The sequence below is a fragment of the Conger conger genome, chromosome 8 (genome assembly GCF_963514075.1).
Source record: "Conger conger chromosome 8, fConCon1.1, whole genome shotgun sequence".
NCBI lineage: Eukaryota > Metazoa > Chordata > Actinopteri > Anguilliformes > Congridae > Conger > Conger conger.
Genome location: NC_083767.1, coordinates 49,769,744 through 49,793,560, shown reverse-complemented (window position 1 = coordinate 49,793,560; position 23,817 = coordinate 49,769,744). Strand labels below are relative to the sequence as shown.

The 23,817-nt window shown below is 43.7% G+C and overlaps 1 protein-coding gene across 1 annotated transcript; it reads left to right on the top strand.

Annotated features, from left to right (window-relative positions):
* Positions 1–4,375: 4,375 nt before the first annotated feature.
* mtpn (myotrophin) lies at positions 4,376–22,746 on the top strand. Its single transcript, XM_061252125.1, has 4 exons — positions 4,376–4,809; positions 13,052–13,165; positions 14,906–14,989; positions 21,299–22,746. The coding sequence occupies exons 1-4, from the start codon at positions 4,726–4,728 to the stop codon at positions 21,383–21,385; spliced, it is 369 nt and encodes a 122-aa protein (XP_061108109.1). The 5' UTR covers positions 4,376–4,725; the 3' UTR covers positions 21,386–22,746.
* The last annotated feature ends 1,071 nt before the right edge of the window (positions 22,747–23,817 follow it).

The following is a 23,817-nucleotide window of genomic DNA, read 5'->3' as shown; positions in this document are numbered from 1 at the left end:
AAGCATTACTTCTACACAGGCGGCAGAGATTACCTGTCAACCTGGCTATCTGACAGGCGCCAAAGGGCAGGGATTGCCTACAACTGACCAAGGACTTGGTAAAGCACTGGAGTTCACCTGAGCAGCTGACTAAAACCAGTGCTGTCTGGAAACATCTGGAAACATCCCAAGAGGTGGAGCAAATGGAGAGGGAAGATGGGAGGTGGATTTTTGATTCCCTGCAAGTGACAGGCAAGAGCCTGGGTACTGTGATAAAGAGAAATTGACCCAATTATAAGGTACCACCCCCGGGTGCACACAGAAGCTTTTTCCATCTCAACGCACCGTGTGTCAGATACACCATGTTGCAGGCTCCATTTAAAGCCGTACACTTTCACTTTTAATTAGGCAGGCTCAATGGAAACGGATCGCCATGCTGGAATGGAAGGTATGGGTGAGGAAAGCTGATTAGCTGGGGGAAAGTTCTGTCATCATCTTGGAAGATGCCAGCCGTTTTTATACTTAGGTGATTTCAGTCAAGGCAACTGGCGACATATGAGGTTGGTTGAAAATAACAATTTATAATTTGCGTATTAGTACATGGTGTATGTTTGTTTATTAGCCATTTCAAAGAATACAATTTCAATTGCATTCTTATTTTTTTTGCAAAAGGACTCAGGGGAGTGTTTGGTTTTATGGCTAATGGGGCCATTGTTTTGCCACATGAAAATGAAATATGAAAATGCCATGTCATCACATCTATTGGGAAATATACATTGTTCTGTGTGCAGGACACAACCCATGGATCAAGCTTTATATCCCATCAAGAGACCAAAAGCAGGCACCTGCATGTCCTACTTTGTTATGAGTATACTGGTACCTGGGGATGGCTCTCTGCTCTATATGCTACGTTACTCTGGGGCTGCAGATTCTATAACAAGAGTGGTCTTTGCACTTCAGCGAGTTCATAGCAGTAGACCTCCAAATAAAAAAATATTATTTTACTTTACAATCAATTCCATGATATCATGTTGTGTATTGGGGAGAGATTAGAAGTCATAGACTCATAGTATGATCTGTGAGACTGTAATAGCACGATGTGACTCAACATCAGGTGACAGCAGGCAGCCATCACAGTAATGATCTCCCTGCTGCTCCATTAAGAAACTGAAATGGCCCTCGTAAAGTTATGCAGCTGTAACCTTTAAGAGCAATGTCTATTCATTTGATTAGGAATGAAAACCCATCAACTTATATTTAAGAGGATAAGAGAACTAAACGTGCTCATGCAACTGTCCAATGAGGATGAAGCACAACACAGGTGTGCTTGGCATGGCTGAGTTGTGGACAGATTTGGATTACACTTTCTTAAATGGTTGTATATGGGACAGGGAAGGGACGATTCAATTTCAGCTTTGCCATGACAGCTCTTAAGGGAGCAGACGGCATGTACTCAATCCAGTTCAACTCTAGTTTTAGTTCTGTAGAATATCTGTGCTATCCTTACAGGCTTTGGAACAGGGGTAAACAAGGCTGCACACGTTTCCTGGGATTCAAAAGGCAGATGACAAAGGAATCTAATTTCCTGCATCTTTATTCTCAGAAGAAGAAGGATTGAATTCCCTTCAAATGGCAATTTTTATAGCTCCTTTTGCCGTTGGCCAGATTGGTTTTTCCTCAGGAGTGTTTATTTCATGCAATGATGGTGCTACAAGCTGCCTTGTCATTTTCAATATTTCATCTGGGGTACTGGGGCATGGAGGCCAGTGGGAGGGTTGGGAAAGAAATGGTTTAGAAATGGGATGAGGACAGGCTGCACTGTGGACAGGCTGCACTATGGACAGGCTGCACTGTCTGTCCTTGACTCTGCTTTAAGACTTCAGATTGGCTAAATCTCCAACAACACCCACACACGTTTCGGTGATGTTTTCATTAATAAATGTGCTAATTAGACATTTTATTCGTTCCAAAAAAGGGAACAGGAAACAGCCTTGTAAGAGGTTGTTTACCATGCCCTATCAATTCCTTGTTTATCAGTCTATTCTTTATCACTTAGGACACACAAATGACCCACAAAGCATTGCAGGGCTGCTCTACTCCTGGCTCCTTGGTTGAGCACCCTTTCTTTTTTTCATTTTGTTGCAGCTGAAGAAAACAACAAAGGCAATTTACTTGCCTTGATTATTCTGTGAGTACTCTGGGTTTTTTGTATGTTCTTTATATCCATTTCCACTTAAAACAGCACCTGCTTTGTGGGTGGAATGACCTCAGAGGCTGTTTTAATCTCCGCCAGCTGGTTCTTTTTTGGTGATTTGTCAATGGTGTTTTGAGACCTGCCAATCATTGGTGCTGACCTTCAATCCCAGTTGCAGCTCTCTCTTCAACTTGTATATAGAGGTGGAGGTCACAATAGTATTTTCATGTAACCCCTGATAGGATCTATTTTTATGAGGTTTTCAACAAATATATTATATGTAATGACAGCAATGCTGGTCACGGTTCCTAAAATGGGAGGTCCACATGAAATAAGTACATGGCTGACCTTTACCATCTACTTTGACTCAAAATGGAGAATGTTATATTGCCATAGAGGGCATCTAATGTCTCACTGGAAATCTTCTAGAAAATCTTCTAGAATCTTCTCTCCTGGGCCAGCCTTTTCAATTAAAACATTAAACTAGACAGCAGCCTATAAATGTGTTGATTAATAAACATCATGCCATTACATCTATTTTGTGTTCACAGTGAAAGAATGTATATGCATCAGTAGTGGAGTATATATTAAACATGCTCACATTTAGAGATGTGAATGATTGAGCATTATTTATTTATTAATTCATTAATTGATTTTTTTAATAGGGGATACTGACCTTTGTTCTTTCAAAGGCCATTTAGTTTTAGCTTTGACATCTCAAGCTTAAATGAGTGACTGGGTGGTCTTTAAATTGTGGGTGCTCATGCCAACCACGTTTCTGTTGGCCCAGTGTGAGAAGACAGCAGGGGCTCAGAGTGCTGCTGTCAAGGAAAGCACCACCTGCAGGGAAAGATTGAGATTATTAAAAACATCAGCTATTATCAGTTTCTGACAACCTGTCACACATTTCAAATTTAGCAGATTATTAAAGCAGATGTTGAGTCATCTTGACTCAGGTTTGAAATTATAGAATAATCATTTTGGAGCCATGTCTACATAGCAACATTATGATTATATCTACCAGCAAATACTGTAATGTGGCTATTGCTACCCAGACAGTATCATTTACTACTGCATCGTGTCCTAGCCTATTATTTCAGACCAAGTTCAAAATGTCTGAATTTAAGTTTTAAAATAACTGCCTCAATTCATATGCTTGGATCAATATAAGCCCAATAAACATTTCAATAAAATTTGACAAGATAATTATCCAAGTATTTTCAAAGTACATGTCAAGCACTCTGTCATGCTGTGGTATACTATAAAAGAACAATAACTTTAACAACCATTATTATGAAACAAATAAACTGCTAGGTACAGTAGCAATCCCAAGCACAAATAACAAAGAATGTATTATACCTCAGAGTCTTTATTGATCATTTAAAAAGGAATTTAATATTCTTTGGCATGACATGTTTGAAGTATGCAATTTCTTGACTGAAATAGGCATATATGCATTGGACATGTGCAATGCATTTGCTTGAGAGCACATGCATGTGCATACATGTTTGATGATATTTGTCTGTATATCTTTGCATCTACTGTATGTGTATTTGTGCGGCCTCTTTCCCAAGACCAGAGGGCTCCAGGGTCACATCGAAGTGCCCACTGATGCAGTGCACACATCTGTCAAAACACAGAATTCAAAACCACTACATTTTTACCTCTGCCAAGTGAGCCAACCATTCATGCGCAAACCACAGATCTTTGGATCTTGGGCAGTTACTTTTGCCCTCCACATACGTACAAAAAGTATGGTAATTTCTACGTGGGGGAACCTAAGTGTATAAAAATGCTTTTATCAAAAGATGATAATCTGCGTTTAACCAGGTGCGAATTGCTTGATTGTAAATCAAATATCTTGGACTGGAGTACGGAACCAAATTAAGGAAAAATATGCCTTTGTCACAAACGTTATGGAACTCAGTTGTACAGTATAACAACAACGAAATGAGACTGATTTAGCTACCTGAGCCGTGGGGAAGGCTTGCAATGGCGTAGCCTACATTGCTAATTGGTTATGGTTCAACAGCCCTCAAAATACATTTTCACTCTCAGGTTTAGCAGAAATATTACCAAATGTATGCCTTTCTAAAACTATTAACAGTGCAACAGATGCTCCTTTCATCCCTATAATACACTTGCTTCAGTTGTCATCGTTCAGGTTCAGCCTCTACGTGACGCTCGAAGCTATATTCATAGTGGAAGATCAGCGTTAACTTCCGGGTCTACAGTGTCAGAAACGCAAAAGAAAGGCGGATCCCCGGCTCCTCTAGCTTCTTTTCAAACTTTCTCTTAAACAATTAAACCTTAACACACTGAAGTGTTTCAGGTATCGAGTATTCTGACTGTCTGAAATTATTTTATCCCCGAAGGAAATCGAATTGCCAGCTAACTAGCTTGATCGCACAGGAAAGCAAAACCTAGAGAACATAGCTACGCGAGCTAGCAAGCTATTGTGACAGAAAACCCAGGCATAAGTTAACCAGTTAGCTTGCTAGCTGCATACTTAGCTCCGTTTTACCTAGGGAAGCTTCTCAGCGAACAAAGATATGACTAAAAAAGACGGGGATACGGAACTGATCTGGGCCTTGAAAAATGGTGATCTGGAAGAAGTGAAGAATGCACTTGTTAAGGTAAGACACATACAGGCCAACTAATATAGCGTTAGCTGAATGTGTCTAGCTAGCTATCTAATGTTAACGGTAATGCTAGCTGGCTAGCTAACATTTTGGGTGAGGCCGTGACTAGCGTGTATGGCTCCAAGGTGTCTGTATAAACTCACTTGCTGGGAGGCTAACAAGCTAGCCGACTTTCAATTTGCTTTTTAATTCTGAAGGTATATGTGCATGATCTCACGTAGCCAGTGCGCTAGCCGGTAATACGACGTGGTTAGATGTAGCTAGCGTCGCGATTAACTGGATTGAAGGAACAACCGCTTGTTGCATCAGAAGTATCGCTGCAGTGTCACTGTTGGCAATTTTAATTGGGTGTTGCTTGCTAGCGTTCTTGCTAACGTGCAACTATGGCCAACGCGTAACGTTATGCTATGATCAACCGGTTTAGGAAGCCACACAAACTCAGAACTAGGTAAATTGAGCTAAATCTTGCTACAAATAACAAATTGAATCGCTGTTCAAGAAGCAATTTTGAAAGGTGAGTAACGTTAGTTAGCTTAACTGCACCGGGTGGGCGTGGGAGTGCGGGATATCGCGTGAGCATCAGTGAATCAAAATTCAGAATGGAAAAGCATTTTTGGCTGTGGTTCTGAGTGCAGTATGATTCATGTAGGCTCGTTGGCAATGAATGGTGCCCTAAGTGCGCCCACCACAGTTCTGTCTGCGCTTGGGCCACCATTTCCAAACCCCACCCGAGACATTTTTAGACGAGGACACCGATGAGGAAGCCAATGCAGTGTTGAACGTTGAGTAACTGGTGTAATATTACGATTTGGTGTCAGATTGGCTATTATGTATGTTTGAATAAGCTGAAACATCCGAATAGTTTCCTGCTTTTTCCCGAATAAGAATTTGTAAAAAAAGAAAAAGAAAGACAACTTAACTTTTACAGGTTCGTGTAAATAAGTTGAAATCGACTGACTTATTAAATACATATGTTTTGCTTAAGATGCTGAATGAGACGCGTAGAATAGTCAAGCCTCTTTTGAATAAAATAACTTGGTCCATATTTCATTGCCACATTGCCATTGACCACAGTATTTTGGTCGCAAAGAAAATATGCTGACATTTTGGTGCAGCCTCTGTTCCCATAAAAGTAAATCTGTATTTGATACTGGCCCACTTTAGTGTTGGGTAGAGTTTACATGGTTAGCTATATTGTAATATTTGTAGTATTTTGAATTCAATTTCTAGACACATGCACACACAATTGTGTATTTATTCATTTTAGTTACTTCCCACATTTTGCCTCCAGACTGCACACCATTGTTTTCATTCAACATTGTTTTGTGCTTCATCTCTCGCGAGCATCCAGAGTGAGATTATGTGGTCATTGTTTCAGCACTGGCTTTGTGGGAAACCTTTTGGGACAATGTGCTCATCTGACAAGGGCCCTATAGCTGTCTGTGCATTTTACTGGACTAGAACAGTCTGTAAAGCAATACCCTACTGGCATAGATACAGGGCTGTCTCCCATCCCGCCCCCATCTAGAGTGCGCTTTTTATTTTAGTATTTTTTTTTTTTTTTTTTTTGCCTTTTTAATTTACATGTGATTTGTCTAGTTTAGGTTTATGTAAGTGATAATGCTCTTAACTTTGACATGGACCACAATCTATTTTAAATTGCTATTGGAGTACATACCATCGACTACCATTTACTTTGCTTTTTAAATGCTTATGTGTTTAATGCCATGATTTGATGCCTGGACCATCCCTCTTCATGTGGTAATGAGTACAGTTGAAGGAATTAAAGGAAAATATCCTGGGCAGCCTATCCATCCTTATTTTCCCAATGGTCTAGATATTACTCGCTCTGTGCACTGTGTTGTGATAGGCTATTGGCTCTTGGGCTGACAGGAGAAAGAGTAACTCGTACTAAACTGGTTGTAGTGGGTCCACAGTTACTTCAACCTGCTTTAAAGAGGAAGTTATGGGTATCAAACCCCCATATCTCCCAATTTGCATGCAGTCCAATTTGCATGGTGCTTCTGGAACTTTGGCCACATTTTAAGATGTTGGTCATGGGTTATGCTTTGGTTTCATTTTTTACAAACTGCCCGTTATATGTCTGTGTAAATTATTTAGTATATGTAAATGATTCAGCATCTTCTCATTAAAGATAGATTTAATGAAATGCATCCCCTTCTTTCCTGTAATCAGAATGAAGGCCAACATGGATTGAGCAGCGCTGATCTGGGAAATTTGTCCCGTGATATCGAGCATGTAAATTACATAGCCAATCATGAATGGAGAAACTTCTCTATGCCCCAGGTTTAAAGGAATATAGTTTTTTGTTTGTTTGTTGCAAAACCGCGAGTGTGGTGAAGAAGCAGAGCAGTGGCTGGTGTCAGCTGTTATTCTGACAGCCCGCAGGAGATGCAATTGTTGTTCGCTTCACTCAGTATGATGGACATCCGTCTGCTTAGGAGACGGCATAGCCATACTTTGGGTTTTAATGGGAATACTGTCACCAGTAGGTGGTGTTCCTTTACACATCACATTAACGGTCCTACGGCAGTACCTGCCATGACAGAAAGGGCTAAAGTTGCTCCAGAAACCTCAATTTCTCTTGCATTTCTCAATAGCTTTTCCCCCATTGCTAGCATCACAATATATTTAATACAGGTGTCATTGTAGACTATGAAATGTGTTAGTTATGATTTTCCAGTACCGTGATTTAGTCATCTCCAGTATCGCCTCTATGCTTCAGTTTTGATGGAATGCAGCTTGTAAGATTATTTGAGAATAGGCACTTTTTTTACGTAGTGCTTTGTGGAGCTTGTGTAGACCTTCAGAGATAAGAGGAGATTCTCTGCAGTATCCGATAAAATCAAGTCGTGCATTCAAGATGTTAAACTTAATCTTTTGTACCCTTGCCCAACTGTACCTCATCATGCCATCTGCAAACATAGAATATATATATTATTGTGTAGTTTGAGGAGGTGACACTTGACGGTGTAAATTAAATTTCATGGTAACTGATGGATAAGGTGTGTATAAAGATGTGTGTAAAAGGCAGGGCAGCTGCTGAGAATGGGGCTAATTCCCCACTCTGCTCTGACCCTGGCCTCCACAGAGAAATGACTAATATCAAGCAGGCCTGCCAGAGACGGGCTACTCTGCTTGCACAAGCCCTGGCCGCACAGCGAAAACTGTTCAGGGAAATAACCTACTGCAGAGCAAGCGTCTCCCTTCTGTTAAATCCACAGCTGCTGGGTCCTTTAAGCAGCCGGCCCAGGAACTGCATCTTTCCCCTTTGCTGCCTGTAAACCGATCAGGTTGTCTCTTTTCTCCCTTTCTGTCTGTATGGAATAAATGTGTGGAAAGTGAACTTACCAAAACTGTTCTGAAAGTCTCCCCAGCAAAGAATAGTCGCCAGAGGGTAGAATGAATGTCCTATTGGGGGACCCTAGCATATGCTGCCATATGCCACAGATTTAAATCCGTCAAAATACTTTTCTCTCAATGCAAACAAAAAAAATAAACTGGCTAAGTCAAGAGGCGTTGGCAATGTGAAAACATAATAATTATTTTTGTGGTCTGTGAAGCCACTGTCTCCTTATTAGTGTCGTAGGCCCAGCTGAGTGTGCCATGCACAGTGTTTCAACGCTGCTGGGCCTCCCACACTGCCTGTGAGTGACAGGGCTGAAGACACTGGTAAGCACAGGCCTGGCTCTCGACTTTCTGATTCTCTGGACCGACTGTGAAGGTGCCTTACAGTCACAACGGCCTCTGATCTGACGGCGACAGCAGTGTATCTGTGGCTCAGTCGCTTCTGTTATAAGCCTCATCCTTTTGTTTTTTTTTTGTGTTAAAAAAAAAAAAAAAATGTAACAATTGTGGTCGTTTCAACAAATGTTTTCCTGTGGACTGCAACCAGCTAATTGTGGAACTTTAGAGTGAAGCATGGGGGGGGGAGCAGGGAATTTGTGGCCAATTAGCTGGATGTCTTGAAATAAGTTTGAGCCAGACAGCCATTAGTTAGCATGGAGCAGACGGGGAGCTCTGCCATGTCTTGTGTTGCTGTTGGCTTTGAAATACACCCTGAAATGGGGCACGAGCTGAAGTTGGCTCGCAGACGACTGAACTTCTGTGGGAAGTTAGTTTTAATTAAAAATAAACCGAAAGAGAAGACAGAATTGTTGTTTTTTCTTTTTTAGGAACACTGCTAGACTCTTCAATATTTCATCTAGCTATTATTAGGATCTCTTAAGAAAAGAATTTGAAAATTAAACCCAGTGAAAGAGTTTTGTTTGGCTTATAGAATAGGTCATTTCAATGGAAAAATGCCACACAGCAGGTATAGCATTTCTTACATGTGTTTTGCAGAGGAGACCTTTTGGTTTCCACATAGCATGTGGTTCACACATTGCGGAGGAAGTTTGACTTCCTGTTCTTAATGTCCGATATTACTTGTATGATGAGACGGCAGAACTGTGTGTTTGCATCCTCCATGGTGGGGGAGGATGCAGGGTGGGCCTTGCCTCTGCACTCACTGGAGGGGAACAGGGCGGGGGGAGGCCAGGGGAGGGGAACGAGTTCAGCCACTGTCGGCCTCCCGTGTCCTTTAGCGTTTCAGCCGCGGTGTCAAAGGTGCTGCTCACCGTTTTAAATTTAGAGCAGCCGGGAGACTGGCGGCGGCACCGCTGATCCCGCGCTCTGTCTGCCTGCCGGTAAAGCCGTCAGGGTGGGGGCATTACTGGAAGCCGCGATGTAACCCTTTCTGAGCTGCGTTTACGACCCCCCCCCCCCCCCCCCCCCCCCCCACAGTTTATCCATCACCGGATCCTTGCTCTCCAGCTTAATCAAATCGGTTAATTGGACAGGCGAGAAGGAGATTTCCGTCAGCTGGATAGATCGGGTGTTGCAACGTCAGATGGTAACAGGACACCAGCAGCCGCAGAGGGGCCCCTGGTAATCAGTCTGTTGGGTTTCTTCAGAGCCTGTGTGGATTCTGTACGTGTGCCAGCCAGGGGAGCAGCAGGCTGGGCTTAGAAAGTGCCTCCGGTGCTCAGCGCAGGCCTCCCGTGCGCCTCACACTCTTACATTATTGATTTATCAATGTAGGCCTACTGGACTACATACCGCGCATGTTTTACATAGTGTCCAGATGTTTCTCACAGATGGCTACGGTTTACATATGGTTGACGCAGAGCTCTGTCTGTGTATTTGTTCAAGTGGTGCACACGGGTTACCCCTCGTGGGTGAGACTGTGCCCCCTCTCCAGTGTTCCTGCCTTCACAGCAGTGAGGGCGAGTTGGGTCTTTAGCCGCTACGCCGCTCTGTCTTGCCGTTTTGCTGTCGGTCTCTGGGTGTGAAAGCTGTGACACATAGGCATCCACGGAGGTCAGGAACCGAAGAGACAGATGAGTGTCAGCGAGTGGTAATGAGCTGTGGGTGTCCGCTTCCCTTTTTTTTACATTTCCTTCTGGAGCATTCCACGAGAGAGCGGATCAGTCTACCCAGCAGCTGGGAGGTCAAGTTTACAGTTTACGCTTCGGTAATAGCCAGTCCAAAGTTATTTTCATTTAAATATGACATTTCATTCCCTGAACAAAAAAATCAAACCGACTTAAAACCACCTCTATTAGCTATCCTGCGTTCTGGGATGTAAATCAATGAAGGCGATTGATTGTGCATATTATGGTCACATTAAGATGTGATTCTGAATTTTTACCAAATAAAAATCTGTGCTGCCTTTTTAAATATGCAGATCTATTGATCAATTCGGTTATGAGCTGTGATATGTCTGTATTGATTGGTGAAACCTTTGTAGTTCTAAAATTGTGAGTGTATAATGACCTTGGAAACACATTGACGTGATTTTCATGAACCTACTCTACATACAAAACATACACAAAATATGGTCAGTGTTGATTGATGAGCTGATTTAAAGTTGCATGCTTTTCATTTTTGACATGTAGACAAAATAAGTACATCCAATCAGATAAAAGCTTAACATGCTGACAGTGCCAGGGAATGTGATTCTGTGATCTGATGCATTCAAAACCTGTACAGGAGTTGGCTTGGCAACACATTTAAAATAAATGCATGCCTCTGAGAGATAGTCTTAACTGAACTTAACTAACTTCCCAAAATGTTGGCTGCCATTGTGTTAATCTTACACTGTTCATTTCATGGATTATATTAACTTAATACTTGTCCTATGAATGCACAAACAAGAGAGATTTTGCCAAGATATGACTAGTTACTTTTATACTTTTAGAATTGAGAAATACCAGACAGAGTGGCAGAAAAGTGAAGTGTGTTTGATTGAGTGTGTCTGGTGATCAATATTAGACCTGTTGTCAGATCTTTTAAACACAGGTGAAATAGGCCAAAATGTTTTTCATGGCTCTTTCATTTTGAAAATACAGAGTTCTGAAAACCAGTTCAACCTCTGGATAGTATCTCATCCTGCGGACCCACTGGTTGAAAGGTCAGAAGCGAAACCTGTTATTAAGCCAGTTTGGGAGGGATCGCAGTGGCGGGTTGTGGGGACGTGTAAGTTTTGACCTCGTTTCAGATCCCGCTGAGCTCAGCCTTTCCTGTCCAGCAGTTAAGACTCCTCGCTGCATTGCCCTTATCATATGTCAGCCTTGTCAACACTGTCTGCGTGTGAAACGCACGCACCCACATAGGGCAGCAGTGCAGCATAATGTTTACAGGAACTGGGCATGAACTGGGCTTAGAGTTCTCAGGGTGTAACTTAGATTTGCCCCTAATGGGGTACTGCCATTGAACCCTTGTATTTGAGTTGTTTCAGTGACCGAATACTCATTCATACAGCTGGATATTTTATTGGCCCAGTTTGTGTTAATCGGCATTGACCGCAACACAGTGCTGTCTTACCAGTACCATGACACGCTGCTACTTCAGCATTACTAGGGCCCTATAAAATCCATTTAGCACCTTCTTACGTTTCATTTGATGTGAAACTGAACCTGCCGAATGGAGCTGTGCTGTGTAACCGCAGAAGGGGAGACCTTGCGTTTGAACGGTGTACCTCCTCCGAATGCTTGATGGCAGTTCAAAAGCGTATTTGAGAAAGCTCTGCCGCTGCTTTCAAAAGCAATTCAAATGATCCCGACTCAATAAGTCATAACCAAATTACAATAAAAATGAATAGGCTCGAAGTCCTCTGACGTCGTGGGACCGATCGCGTTGAGCTTTTCCGAGGGCTTTGTAGCAGTTCGTTATTTTGATTGAGATGCTACAGCTTTACTCGTGTACGGATTGCATCATTAGCTTTTGTGTTTCCCAACATCTTAATGCGCAGTTTCATGCAGCGCGTCCCTTCAAATGAAACGGATTTCAATGAACTGCTCTCGTATTTTAGATGCTTGTCATTTTCTGTGTTAATTACCACGACCAGAGTCGGCGCTAAGTGTTGAATTCTTCATGGCCTCTTTCTCTGTTTCTCTTGTGAAAACTACAGGGCCCACATTAACATAGTGCATTGCTGCCTTCCCAGTACCATAGTACATGTATTACACCGTCTGACAGGTGTACATTGCATAGGTGTGTTGGATGTACAGTATTCCTAATGGCCCAAGAAGGTACAATGACCTGTGTGTGCTTGTTTGTACGTATGTATGAATTTGTGTGTTTGTGTCCCACGTGTGTGTAAGCATGTGTGTTTGTCTTACATGTGTGTGTGTGTTTGTCTTACATGCGTGTGTGTGCTTTTGTCTTGCATGCGTGTGTGCTTGTGTCTTACATATGTGTGTGTGCGTGTGTCTTACATGCGTGTGTGTGCTTGTCTTACATGCGTGTGTGTTTGTGTCTTACACGCATGTGTGTGCTTGTGTCTTACATGCGTGTGTGTTTGTGTCTTACACGTGTGTGTGCTTGTGTCTTACACGCGTTTGTGTGCTTGTGTCTTACACGCGTGTGTGTGCTTGTGTCTTATACGCGTGTGTGTGCTTGTGTCTTACATGCGTGTGTGTGCTTGTGTCTTATACGCGTGTGTGTGCTTGTGTCTTACATGCGTGTGTGTGCTTGTGTCTTACATGCGTGTGTGTGCTTGTCTTGCATGTGTGTGTGTGCTTGTGTCTTACATGTGTGTGTTTGTGTCTTACACGCGTATGTGTGCTTGTGTCTTACATGTGTGTGTTTGTGTCTTACACGCGTGTGTGTGCTTGTGTCTTACATGTGTGTGTTTGTGTCTTACACGCGTGTGTGTGCTTGTGTCTTGCAGGATGAAGATGTGAACAGGACTCTGACCGGAGGGAGGACGCCCCTGCACTACGCTGTAGACTCCGGGCAGGCTGAGATGCTGGAGTTCCTCCTCTCCAAGGGAGCAGATGTCAATGTGAGGGGCAGCCCAATTATAATACCCTCTCCACTGTCCTTGCGCTGCGGGCCCTTCCCATGCCTTAGTCTGTCCCACACCATGCGAACAAAACCTCTGACTAAGAATGTGGCTACAGGCTCATTCAATTTCAGCCAGTTTCAAACTCATTTTACTTTGAACTAGTTTTCTTTCTTTTTTTTCATTGGCTGCAGTGTTTTACATGACCTATTAAAGTTTTTAAAAACCCACCCAAACTGCCAACCTAAAGCATGGCAGTTTTAAATATAAACTCGCTACCAAATTAACTGGATGCGAAAATGCTGGTGAGTGTAGAATAATGAAACTGGTGCTCTTTAAAAGCCACACAGCTGGGCCTTTTCACTGTGGCACCGCTGAGCTTGTTTCTGCTGTCCCTCATACACACACAGTGCCTGTTAAACCTGCTGTACCACGTATTTTACCTGGTCCTGCAGCGCTAACGGGCTTGCATAGAACAGGCCCGATGAGTCTGCTGTGCAGCCTAATCTCAGTCTTCCTCTGGGCCAGCGGGTATAATTTGTTCAGGGAAGTCAACTATTGTTCCAATTTTATTAAAGATGAATCGTGATTTGATTGCTGAACATTGGGACCGAGGGTTTAACAAAACCTATTATCTCGCAGATTCACTATGAGGTTGTGCAACCTTTGCCGTAAAAGCCACGGTGAAGCACTTAACGCGCACCCACTCGAAGACAAACTTATCTGAGCTGGAGCCACATTTTTATTTTATTTGATGTACTGTTCGCAGCCTCCGCACTTAAACATTGTACAAACTCATTCCCGTCCTGTCAAGAACTCTGCAGCCGTCTCAAAAACGGGTTTGAAAGCCAAAATGGAGGATTGGACAGGCTCAGATATCTTGTTCAGGCTTGTAGTCACTTCATGTGATGGTGTAGAATGGCGCATTTCTGTTTTATGGAATGGCCCATAACACTGCCCCAGCTTGTAAAGGCCGCAGATGAAAATATGCACACTAAAACCCCAGAAAGTGAACCGTCCCATTAAAAGCAAGATTGTAATCTCACAGTAGAAAGTAAAAGCCTGTAAATTCAGCAGAATGTACAGATAGGTGTTATAAAAATCCACTGTGAAAAGAGAATGTGCAAGCAGCGACTTGCTCATTTTCTGAAGTTATTCATTTTTTTTTTAAGTTTTAGAATTTAGACCTATTTCTCTGGCGTTATAATACCATTTCAGTTAGCTAATACCTTTCAATTTTTTGGAGCGATTTAGTCAACGTTTTCCTCGAGGGACTAGCACAATGTATTGAATACATCCATAAGACTTGTACCCAGAATGTACAATAATGTTTTATTTTGGTACTGATAAGAACCTTGTACGTGCAATAACGGTACGAATGCATTTTGTGTTGCTGGCGAGTACAATCGTACGTACCTATAGGGTGCGTGGCAAAAATGTGTACCTATACAGCCTCTTTTTAATACCTTCCTTCTGAGCGTGAATGGAGAAAAAGAAAGTGAGTTTTAAATAGCAAGACTATGACGTTAACACCCCTCCTCCACCCTGACAAAGTGTCCTGAATGCCAGATAAAGGGAGCTGCTGTCAAGGGAGATAAACAAAGTGGTGTTCATAGATTTATAGATGAGATGAGTAGCAAAGCAGAAGTCAAGCTGTTTCTTATGATGGTGTAATGATGCGCTCTTATGTGTGATGCAATGATCCATGAACCCTCTCCTATGAAACCCTCCCCCATACAGGCCCTGGACAAACACAAAATCTCCCCCCTGTTTTCTGCTATTTACGAGGGCCACACCAACTGCGTCAAGATCCTACTAGCGAAGGTACGATTGCTCTCCCTCCTCTGCCCGTGTCACGGCCTCCACCTTCTTATGTTCCTTTTTACCATTTTCACTCTGCTTTCTTTTTTACTTCAGAATTTTACATCTTACTACATTAAATGTTATGCTCTCCAGGCATTTATACTCCATTCTCGTCTCATGTTTGTATTCCAACTTATAGTCTTCCTGCCTTCACATTTGACACCGTTCTGTTTCGGGTTCTTCCTTCTTTCTGACATTGTTATGTGTGGATTTTGTGTGAGCTACAGCCTTTGTGTGACCTGCATGACCGGCCACTATAGGTGTAGATAGACCAGTTTTCTCTTCATTCTGTGCAGTGTTCCAGAACAAAATGGTGCATCTGACTTTTGTTTTTGGTTTGTATTGTTTTGTTTTTTGTTTTTCCAAGCCAGCGCACTCGTTTCCCCCTATTAACATCACTGGGAGTAGAATGTTAACCTGGCCTCTCCTCTGGCCAGCTCAGCAGCGTGCGTTGAGGCCTAAAAACTCTTCCCCTCCCTTCTCCTCCGTCCCGGCCACACCCACACCGCCCCCCTCCCCGGGCCCCTTCCGGGAGCGGAGGTCATTATTCACGAGGTCGGTTCAGGGCAGTCAATTTCACCAGGGGCACACTGGGAATTTCGCACTCGAACAAGCACTTGATGTGCAGAATGGTCATTGTCAAATGGCAGAGAAATTGCAATTACACGGGCATTTTCCTCAATTAAAGTCACGCCAAGGCAGTTTGCCCTATGCAGAAAAACACAATAAAACGGCATAAACAAGTGATTGTGAATTCGAATGGCAGTGGTGAGGTGAGTGATTAGCTCAGTCTGAAGCACGTTAGGAGGGAAAAGTGCTTCTCTGCGCCCTGAAATCTTAAACTAGAGCATTCTCATGCTCGGCTAGGCTTGGCTGAATTCAGCCATCTCATTCATACCCCTGGGCAGCTTTAAAGATGCCGAATAAACATCAGTTTCTGTAGGAATTACTTGATTAAAAACTGAATTTGTCTGGGGCTAGGCCTTCCCGTTGCAATCGGTGACAAGTGGCCATTTATAAAAACCATAAAATTCATAGGTGAATTGAATTAGTTTTAATTGGATACAGGAAGCAATTAATTTTTTTCGATTGGCTCCAGCAACAGTAAAAGAGCAGATGGTGACAAACTTGAATTGACCTTAATGCTGAAAGTTATCGGTCTAATCAGCTGGGGTCATGATGAATGGCCGAGCTCAGGGCGGCTCTTCTGAATATCAACCATTTTCTGAATGTTAAATATTAAAAACCTGAGCCTGTGGAGTCTTTTCCATCTTAATAAACGCCGCAATAAACTGAGGTCGAAAAAACAGCTTCCTTTTTGTCAACCTCTAAACTGTGCATAATTGTACAATGTACTTATTCCATATAACTGCTGACTGTAATTATAAGCTCTCAGTCTTAATCTAAATAGCATCAGCACATGGGAGAAGGGCGAACTGCTTTCATACATGATGCATTGCGTTTCTGTGTGCGTATGTGTGTTTGGGGAGAGATGAGCATACGCTGAGCGGTATAATGGCTACGCTGAACAAGCAGCTGTCTCCTTAAAGGCAGTCTAAATGGAGCGAAGGCTTTGTACGGAGACGGAGCTGCGATTGCCCCAGGCGCGTGGCGTTGTGGAAACGCGGCGGAGGTCTTAGCGGCGAGCCCGGGGGGCTCTTTGCTGAGGAAGCGGGGCTGCGCTGTGCTGGCGGCTACGCGCCCCGGCGTGGCGCTTCTCCTGGTGCGCCGTGCTTCCTCCTCCCGCGTTTCAGACGGGGGGCGGAGCTCGGAGCCACCGTCACGCGTGTCCGTGTCTGTCCGTGTCTGCCCGTGTCTGCCCGTGTCTCTGTCCATCTCTGTCTGTCTCTGTCTGTGTAACGGCTGCCTCTGCGTCCTGCACCCTTGGCGGGAATGGAGGAACGGCGAGGAATATCAATCCACAACTGCCTTCCCCTGCAGATTCGCAGAGGGTTTCGGCTTTTGCTGTCCACATATATGGAGGTATTGGGAGCACAGAAATGTGGTTTCTTGAGTGCTTCATACTCTGTTACCACTGACAGGAAGGTGGCGTTAACTGAAATAGCCACGTGTTCCAGTGGTGGTTTGCAGAAGAGCTTCTCTGCATGCAACATGTCAAACCTTCGAGTGGTTGGGCTACAGCAGCAGAAGACCAATAAGTCTTAAAAAATAAACCTAATAAATGCCTAATCAAGCAGTTACGAAGCATATGTTGCATGATCATTAGATATGGCTGTTTGACTGAAACCTCACCTGTACAGTGTCTTCTCCCTGGGCTGCACACAACCACAGTCATCTGTGCACTCAATCACCAAGATTGACAAGATGATAAAAGCCTTTATATTCACTTAATCAGATCAGAGGATACGGCCTTTTGGGGGAGGCATGCTCTGCATAGAGATTGCACTCTTTGACCCGTACTTGCAGGGCGAAGGAGAATCATGGGAGATGACCTTTGAAGTCCTCCTGAGTGCTGTTGGTTAGCAGCACTGTGGTTGTCCCTGAATTATTAATCTGATGTTTAACCTGTGTGTGGCCTCGGCAGTCCGATGGGGGCAGTTGAGTGGGGGCTAGGCCTGTTGGTGCCCTCTGTACACCTTGATGGTGTGGTCAAAACTGGTTACAGGGTTCCAGGGAGGCTGACACTGCCCGTTATGAATCATAACTCATTATTCGCTGGCCTGCATGGTTCTTATTCAGAGCAGCTCAACTGTTCTAGGACTGTTCAGCCCAGCTGGCTTTGTAAAGTGGCATTCTGGATGGAGCATTGCATTCTGGGTAACATTACTCATGGGCATGGCAGCTGTAATGGGGTTTGAGCCCACAGATTCACCAGCTGTGAGAGCCACTCATTATGCTGTTCTGTGTCTCTACATCACGAGCACGCTAGATACCTCAGACAAATCAAGAGGTGCGTCGGCACAGAAGCATTGAGGGCTGGTCACGTGTGGCCACAGTGAAAGCTGTTGGTTTGGATAAAGCCCTCACAGTTTAACGGCAGCCACAGCTTCCTGTTGCTTGCCGCTTCCTGCTCCCTGATCGTTTTCTGCAGTGATAACCAACTTCCACCTTCACTAGGTGGAAGTTCTCTCAAACGGCCAAAACTCTGAAGTGGAAAACAACTTGCACCTACAAGACCCACATGGCATGAAATCATATTAGCCTGCTGAATCAAAGGAACATTTTTATTTTCTAAGCCACTCCACATCCTTTCTGGATTTCTCATCGCAGTGTTTAGTTATAAAAGGAAGGCAGTCTGTTCCATAAATACAGTGATTTATTATCCTTCTGCAAAGTGGAGAGCGTCTCTGAGCCTGTAGGTTCATGTAAAAACGGAATGCAGACAGGCGGGTGATGACTGTGATGTACAGCATACCCAAGAATGCCTTTCTGCCCTGCTGGTCACGGAGGTGGGCTGGCCATGTGTCATAAAAGTGCAGTCCTAAAGCTGGCTGCGTCATGCTGGTCCCAACGTGGGTTAAGGTGACTGCAGCTGTACAAAGGAAGTGACTGTTATAAAAGCAACTCGTACTCTGCCTGGTAAAGGTGCAAAAATAAGATATAAGATCATTAAATGGTGAAAAAACTGCATATGTAGTTATACATGTGTAGAGGGGCTTATTTATACATGTATTAGGTTTGTGAGAGAGCAACAGATTTTTTTTTTCTGTAAGATGTGTTTGATAAAAAAGAGACCGTTTGGAAGACAGGAAACACGTACTATAACCAAGGGGACAAGCATTTCCTCCAGGTTAAATATAGCCTCTTATTCACCAAGATTAGCATGCATTCTGTACAGGCAGAGTGAACATTCTTTTCACACTTATGTTCTTTTGGCAGAGGTAACTAATGTTTTCTTTCCCCTGGATTTTTGGATGTTAAATCTTCTCTAAGTAAAGGTTGCAGAAGACCTGTTTATTTTCCTTTGTTCGCTGTTTGCTTGGGCTGCTAATCTTCAGCCCAAAATATACGGCACCTTCTGTGTGCAGTTAACAGCGAGAGGTCCTCTCTGTTTGACAGTTGGAGGCATTTTCCTGCCCCTCTGTATCTCTTCATCCCTACTGACTGTTCTTTGAACGCTCTGGAAGAGACATCAGTTACTTAAAAAAAATCTAGTATAAAAGTATCGATCTTTTTCCACACAGTACATTTCACTGTAATATGTGCCCCCTTACAGTTCCTCTGGAGCGCTTGACTCTGCAGTCTGGTGGTGAACAGACTTCTGTAAACATCTCTTTATAAGCAGTTTGTTAGTCCCAGCCCAGCTGCCCACCTGATGGATTATGTTTGTGAGTCCTCCTTCTCCTCTGCCCAGTAGTGGCATAATGAACACTAAGTCTGGTGGAGGGACATGTTTTGCTGGATTGTTAGATTTGGGGAGATATTCATTCCACCTGGCTGTCAGTTGCAGTGTCTCAGTTTGCCAGGCATTGCAGCAGTGCCGACAGTCATTCCTGCAAGTTACCTGAAACCAAATAATTTAAGTGGCATCCTAGTGTCTCCGTTCTCTTTGGAGAGCGTATGACTAATCTTTCTGGCCCAAAGCCCCAGACCCCTCCCATCAGAAACCTGCAGTGCCCTTCAGGCTGTTCCCCTCCCTGACTACAGCTCAGAGTAGACCCACCACGTGCAGTTGGAGGTCAGGGAGGGGCCTGTCTACAGGACTACAACCCCCAACATGCATCTCTCAATTCTTGTCTTGATGTGAATGGATGTCAGTCGCAATGTTAGCTGGGCATGTGAGGCTTCTGTGGTGCAGACTGATGGTGAAGATGCGGTGGTAATGACTTCCCTTCTGCAAGTTAGAACAGCAAGAAGATACTGTATCTTCTGTCAGGCAAATTGGTCAGGTTTTTCTTTCTTTATTTATTAATTTTCTTTTTTTTTCACTGGGTGAAGTTGGGTGAATTCTTTGTTCAAAGCTAAAACCTCAATCACATTCTTTGGTAATCCATTTATTTGTGGAGCCTTAGTTGCAAAAGCAACAATCCTAGCTCCAAACATTTCCGGAAAGGTAATCGTATTCCGGTGCTTTAAAACTTGCGTTAACACTGGGGCTTACAATGACTCATGGTTCAGCCTTCTCTCTGCTTACTTCCCAATTAAAGCTGTTTGAGGGCGGTGTCTCTGAGCGCCCGGTCTGGGTGCTCGCTCGATCGGTCAGGTGGCACGCCAGCCCTGCCTGCCCTGGCACTGAAACTGGGCCGCCGTCGCCTGCTTTTCCACGCAACAGTGGAACTTTGCTCCCCTCTGTAATCTGTGGCTAAGAAGTTAAAGCTGGCAGAACAGACAGTTTGGTCTTGTTTTATTTTTCCTCCTCCTTTTTAATCCACATTTCTTTGGCCATCGCTGTGGGGCGGAACCGCCGTTGGCTCTAGCAGCTCCTCCTTTCTGCCATGTCCTTGTGAGCAACGCGTACAGTACTAGCCCTTGTGTTCACAGTGTCACTCTTAGCTTAATTGAGTTTGTGTGCACAGCGGACATTACTGATTAAGAGCAGGGCTGGAGCCCTGCCTGTGGATAAGTGCATGTCTCTAGATTGCTGAAAGTAAGCCAGAGATCTGCTTTTCTGCATGTTTTTACATCCCTTTTTCCCTTTATTATCTTTGAAAGTAGCTACAGTATGACAGTGCAAAAAAAAAACATTTCGTTGGCATCGAGATCCGTCTGACTGTCAGCAGAGTGCAATTAGTGTGCAGCCCAGTGTTTTTATCCAGCTGCAGCGTGTGTCTGCGGGCACTGGGCTCTGCGCTGACAGGTGAGGCTGACTCACAGCCCTGCCTGTCCCTTTCCTGCTGTGGTCTGCAGCCAGGCAAGCGCTCCAGCCTTCAGGAGAGAGCGAGTGAGAGTGACTCGCTCAGAGACGGCAGTTCTCAGCGCTCAGTGAGAGTGAGAGTGAGAGTGAGAGTGAGAGCGAGAGCGAGAGCGAGAGCGAGAGCGACTCGCTCAGAGACGGCAGTTCTCAGCGCTCAGTGAGAGTGAGAGTGAGAGTGAGAATGAGAGTGAGAATGAGAGTGAGAATGAGAGTGAGAATGAGAGTGAGAATGAGAGTGAGAATGAGAGTGAGAGTGAGAGTGAGAGTGAGAGTGAGAGTGAGAATGAGAGTGAGAGTGAGAGCGAGAGTGACTTGCTCAGAGATGGCAGTTCTCAGCGCTCAGTGAGAGTGAGAATGAGAATGAGAGTGAGAGTTCACCCCCACCTTTGTTTCCTGAAATAGGGACTCTGGAAAGCAAAGTGCTGAGGGACACGTGTCTTGTGGTGTTTCTGCAGGGAGCTGACAAGACCCAGAAAGGACCGGACGGACTCACTGCGCTGGAGGCGGCCGAGACCGAGTGCATGAAGGCTCTGCTCCAGTGAGGACGGGGAAGCGGGGTGGGGGGGCGGGCAGACGGACAGACGGGCGTGCCAGTCCCGGGGCAGACGAGACAGACCGACGCCTTCCCCTGGTCTCCGTCTGGCCTCTGCTTTGCCTGTTGATGGGGGTTGTTTGTTGCTGGGGAGTGTCTCCCCCCCCCCACCCAAGATTTTTTTTCTCTCTCTCTTTTTGGGTGGGGAGGGGTGGGGCTGGGGGTACGGGATTTCTTCTTGCCTGTTCTTTCATTACTCATTGAATGGATCAATCCCTTAAGGACCAAACACTGAGGGACAACAGCTCACTCACACAAGACCATCAAAATTCCATGCTTCAAATAATGCTACAAAAAAATGACTTTGATATTGAGTAAATACTTTAGCACTTGTCTGTCTGCTGACTTTCTAAATTTGTGTGTTCTCAATTTTAGTGAAGGGAAAAGTGGGCAGAGGTGACACTAGTGTTTTTATAACTTTAAAAAGTACTGTAGGGCCGCAGGTTTGTTAGGAACAAGAACAGTCATTATAAAGGAGAAAAGTGTTATGATATCCTCTGTAGTGCCCCGCCCTCCCTGCCTTGTAACTGATCAGGGGTCAGTCTTCAATGCTGGTGTTTTGTAGGGTTTATTTGGAAGCGAGTGAGAAAGCTGATCTGAAAACAGCAACAATGTTCAACTTCTCCCCTCATTCCACAGACCACATCTGGCCAGTCGCATTAAAAAAAATAAATTGGGAGGTTGTGCAAAATAGATTAAAATAGATTCATTTGACTTGTGCACTCACCCCAGAATCAAATATCTGTGAGCTCTGACCAAATTTGATTTTGCAATCAAAACAGTGGCAGATATCATATGATCAGCAGCACAGGGTCATGGGTGTTGATTGTCTTTTTCCCTTCTTTTTAACCAAGTGAATGTCCTGTTTGCTGGCGCTTGATTTCCTCACTTTCAGATAGTTGCATTAAGCGATATGGAGTGTCACGAGTTGAGATGTGTGTGCGCGTGTGCGCGCGTTTGCGCGTGCGTGCGTGTATGTGTGTGTGTGTGCGTGTGTGTGTGTGCGTGCGCGTGCGAGGCCAGTGTAGAGGCTGTGCTTTTTGGTGTGGTCGGTGGAATGAGAACTCTCAGCTCAAAGTGTGCTTATTCTGGGTTTGATCGGTTTGCCCTCACGGTCCTGCTGCATGTTGGACCTGCTACTGCTTATAACCTCTTCAAAATGGTTGCTCTTTCTCTCTTGGTTGCTAACAAAAATAAAAAAAGAAATGTAAAAGAAAAAAAGGTTAAAGAGATCAAGCTTTATATCTGACATTGACATTGTGTGAAAAGTTAATAAAAGCAAATAAAATTAAATAAAAAAAAAATACTGAACATGGATTCTTCTGTCTTGTTTTTTCCCAAAACTGGAGGAGTCTGAGGGTGTCTGAAGACGCATCTTGAAGGCTTTTCCCCGTTGATGAATTGTAACATTATTGCAGGTGCGGATCAGTATCTGGCTAATTTGTTTTATTTTTACCTTTGTTTCAACATTCTGCGCTTTGTTGGGTTGTCATGAATGTGTTTCAAGAAAGTACAATATAGGTGCAGTACCTGCATACAAGGGCAAGATTTAAGAAGAATGCCATCATGACTTGAGCAAACTACCAAGAAATCTTGGCTCTTTCTGAGACTTTGCTGAGGTAAATTTTTCCAGCAATTACCATAAACATTCATGAAAATCTACACAGAAATGGTTAAGTGAATTTGTGGTCTGAATTGAAAAGGACAGTCCATAAGGGCAAGTCTAAGAATGGTGAAAAATCCCTCCAAATGTGTTCTCTAACTCAGTGGTTCCAAAACTCGATCCTGGGGTGCCCTGTGTATGCTGGTTTTCACTCCAACCACCATTGCAATCAAAGAATTTTAACAAACTAAATTTTTCCTAATCGGGTGCTTTTCATGCATTACCCTCTGAAACCACATTTTGTCAGATAGCTATGCATACCATAAAGAATATAATTCCTATGTTCATATTGTGCTAATTGTGCGATACTACAGACAATGCATACATTTTGCAGTAATTGCATAAAAAGTGGTGAATTATTTTTAACTGATCAAAGACTAAGCCTGATTAAAGACTAAAGTGCGCTCCTAATTTGTGAGTGTGCACAACTGGTCACCAACACTACCATTCAGAAGGTAATGAAGAATTCAAAGGCAAAGCAAATGATAAGGCAAACCTGAATTTTGTTACTCTTAAAAGAAAATTACAAATCAAATTTAACGCATGGCCAACTACGTAATTAGGAGTCTAATAGTTAACCTCAGTCTTTTATTTGTTACCTCTAATGTAATTGTTTGCAATATGGTGCAAGAATATAAACATGGTAATTGTATTATTCATGCCATTGCAAAGCTATATTTCTGCCATGATGTGGTTTACAGTAAATAATCAATTTTAAG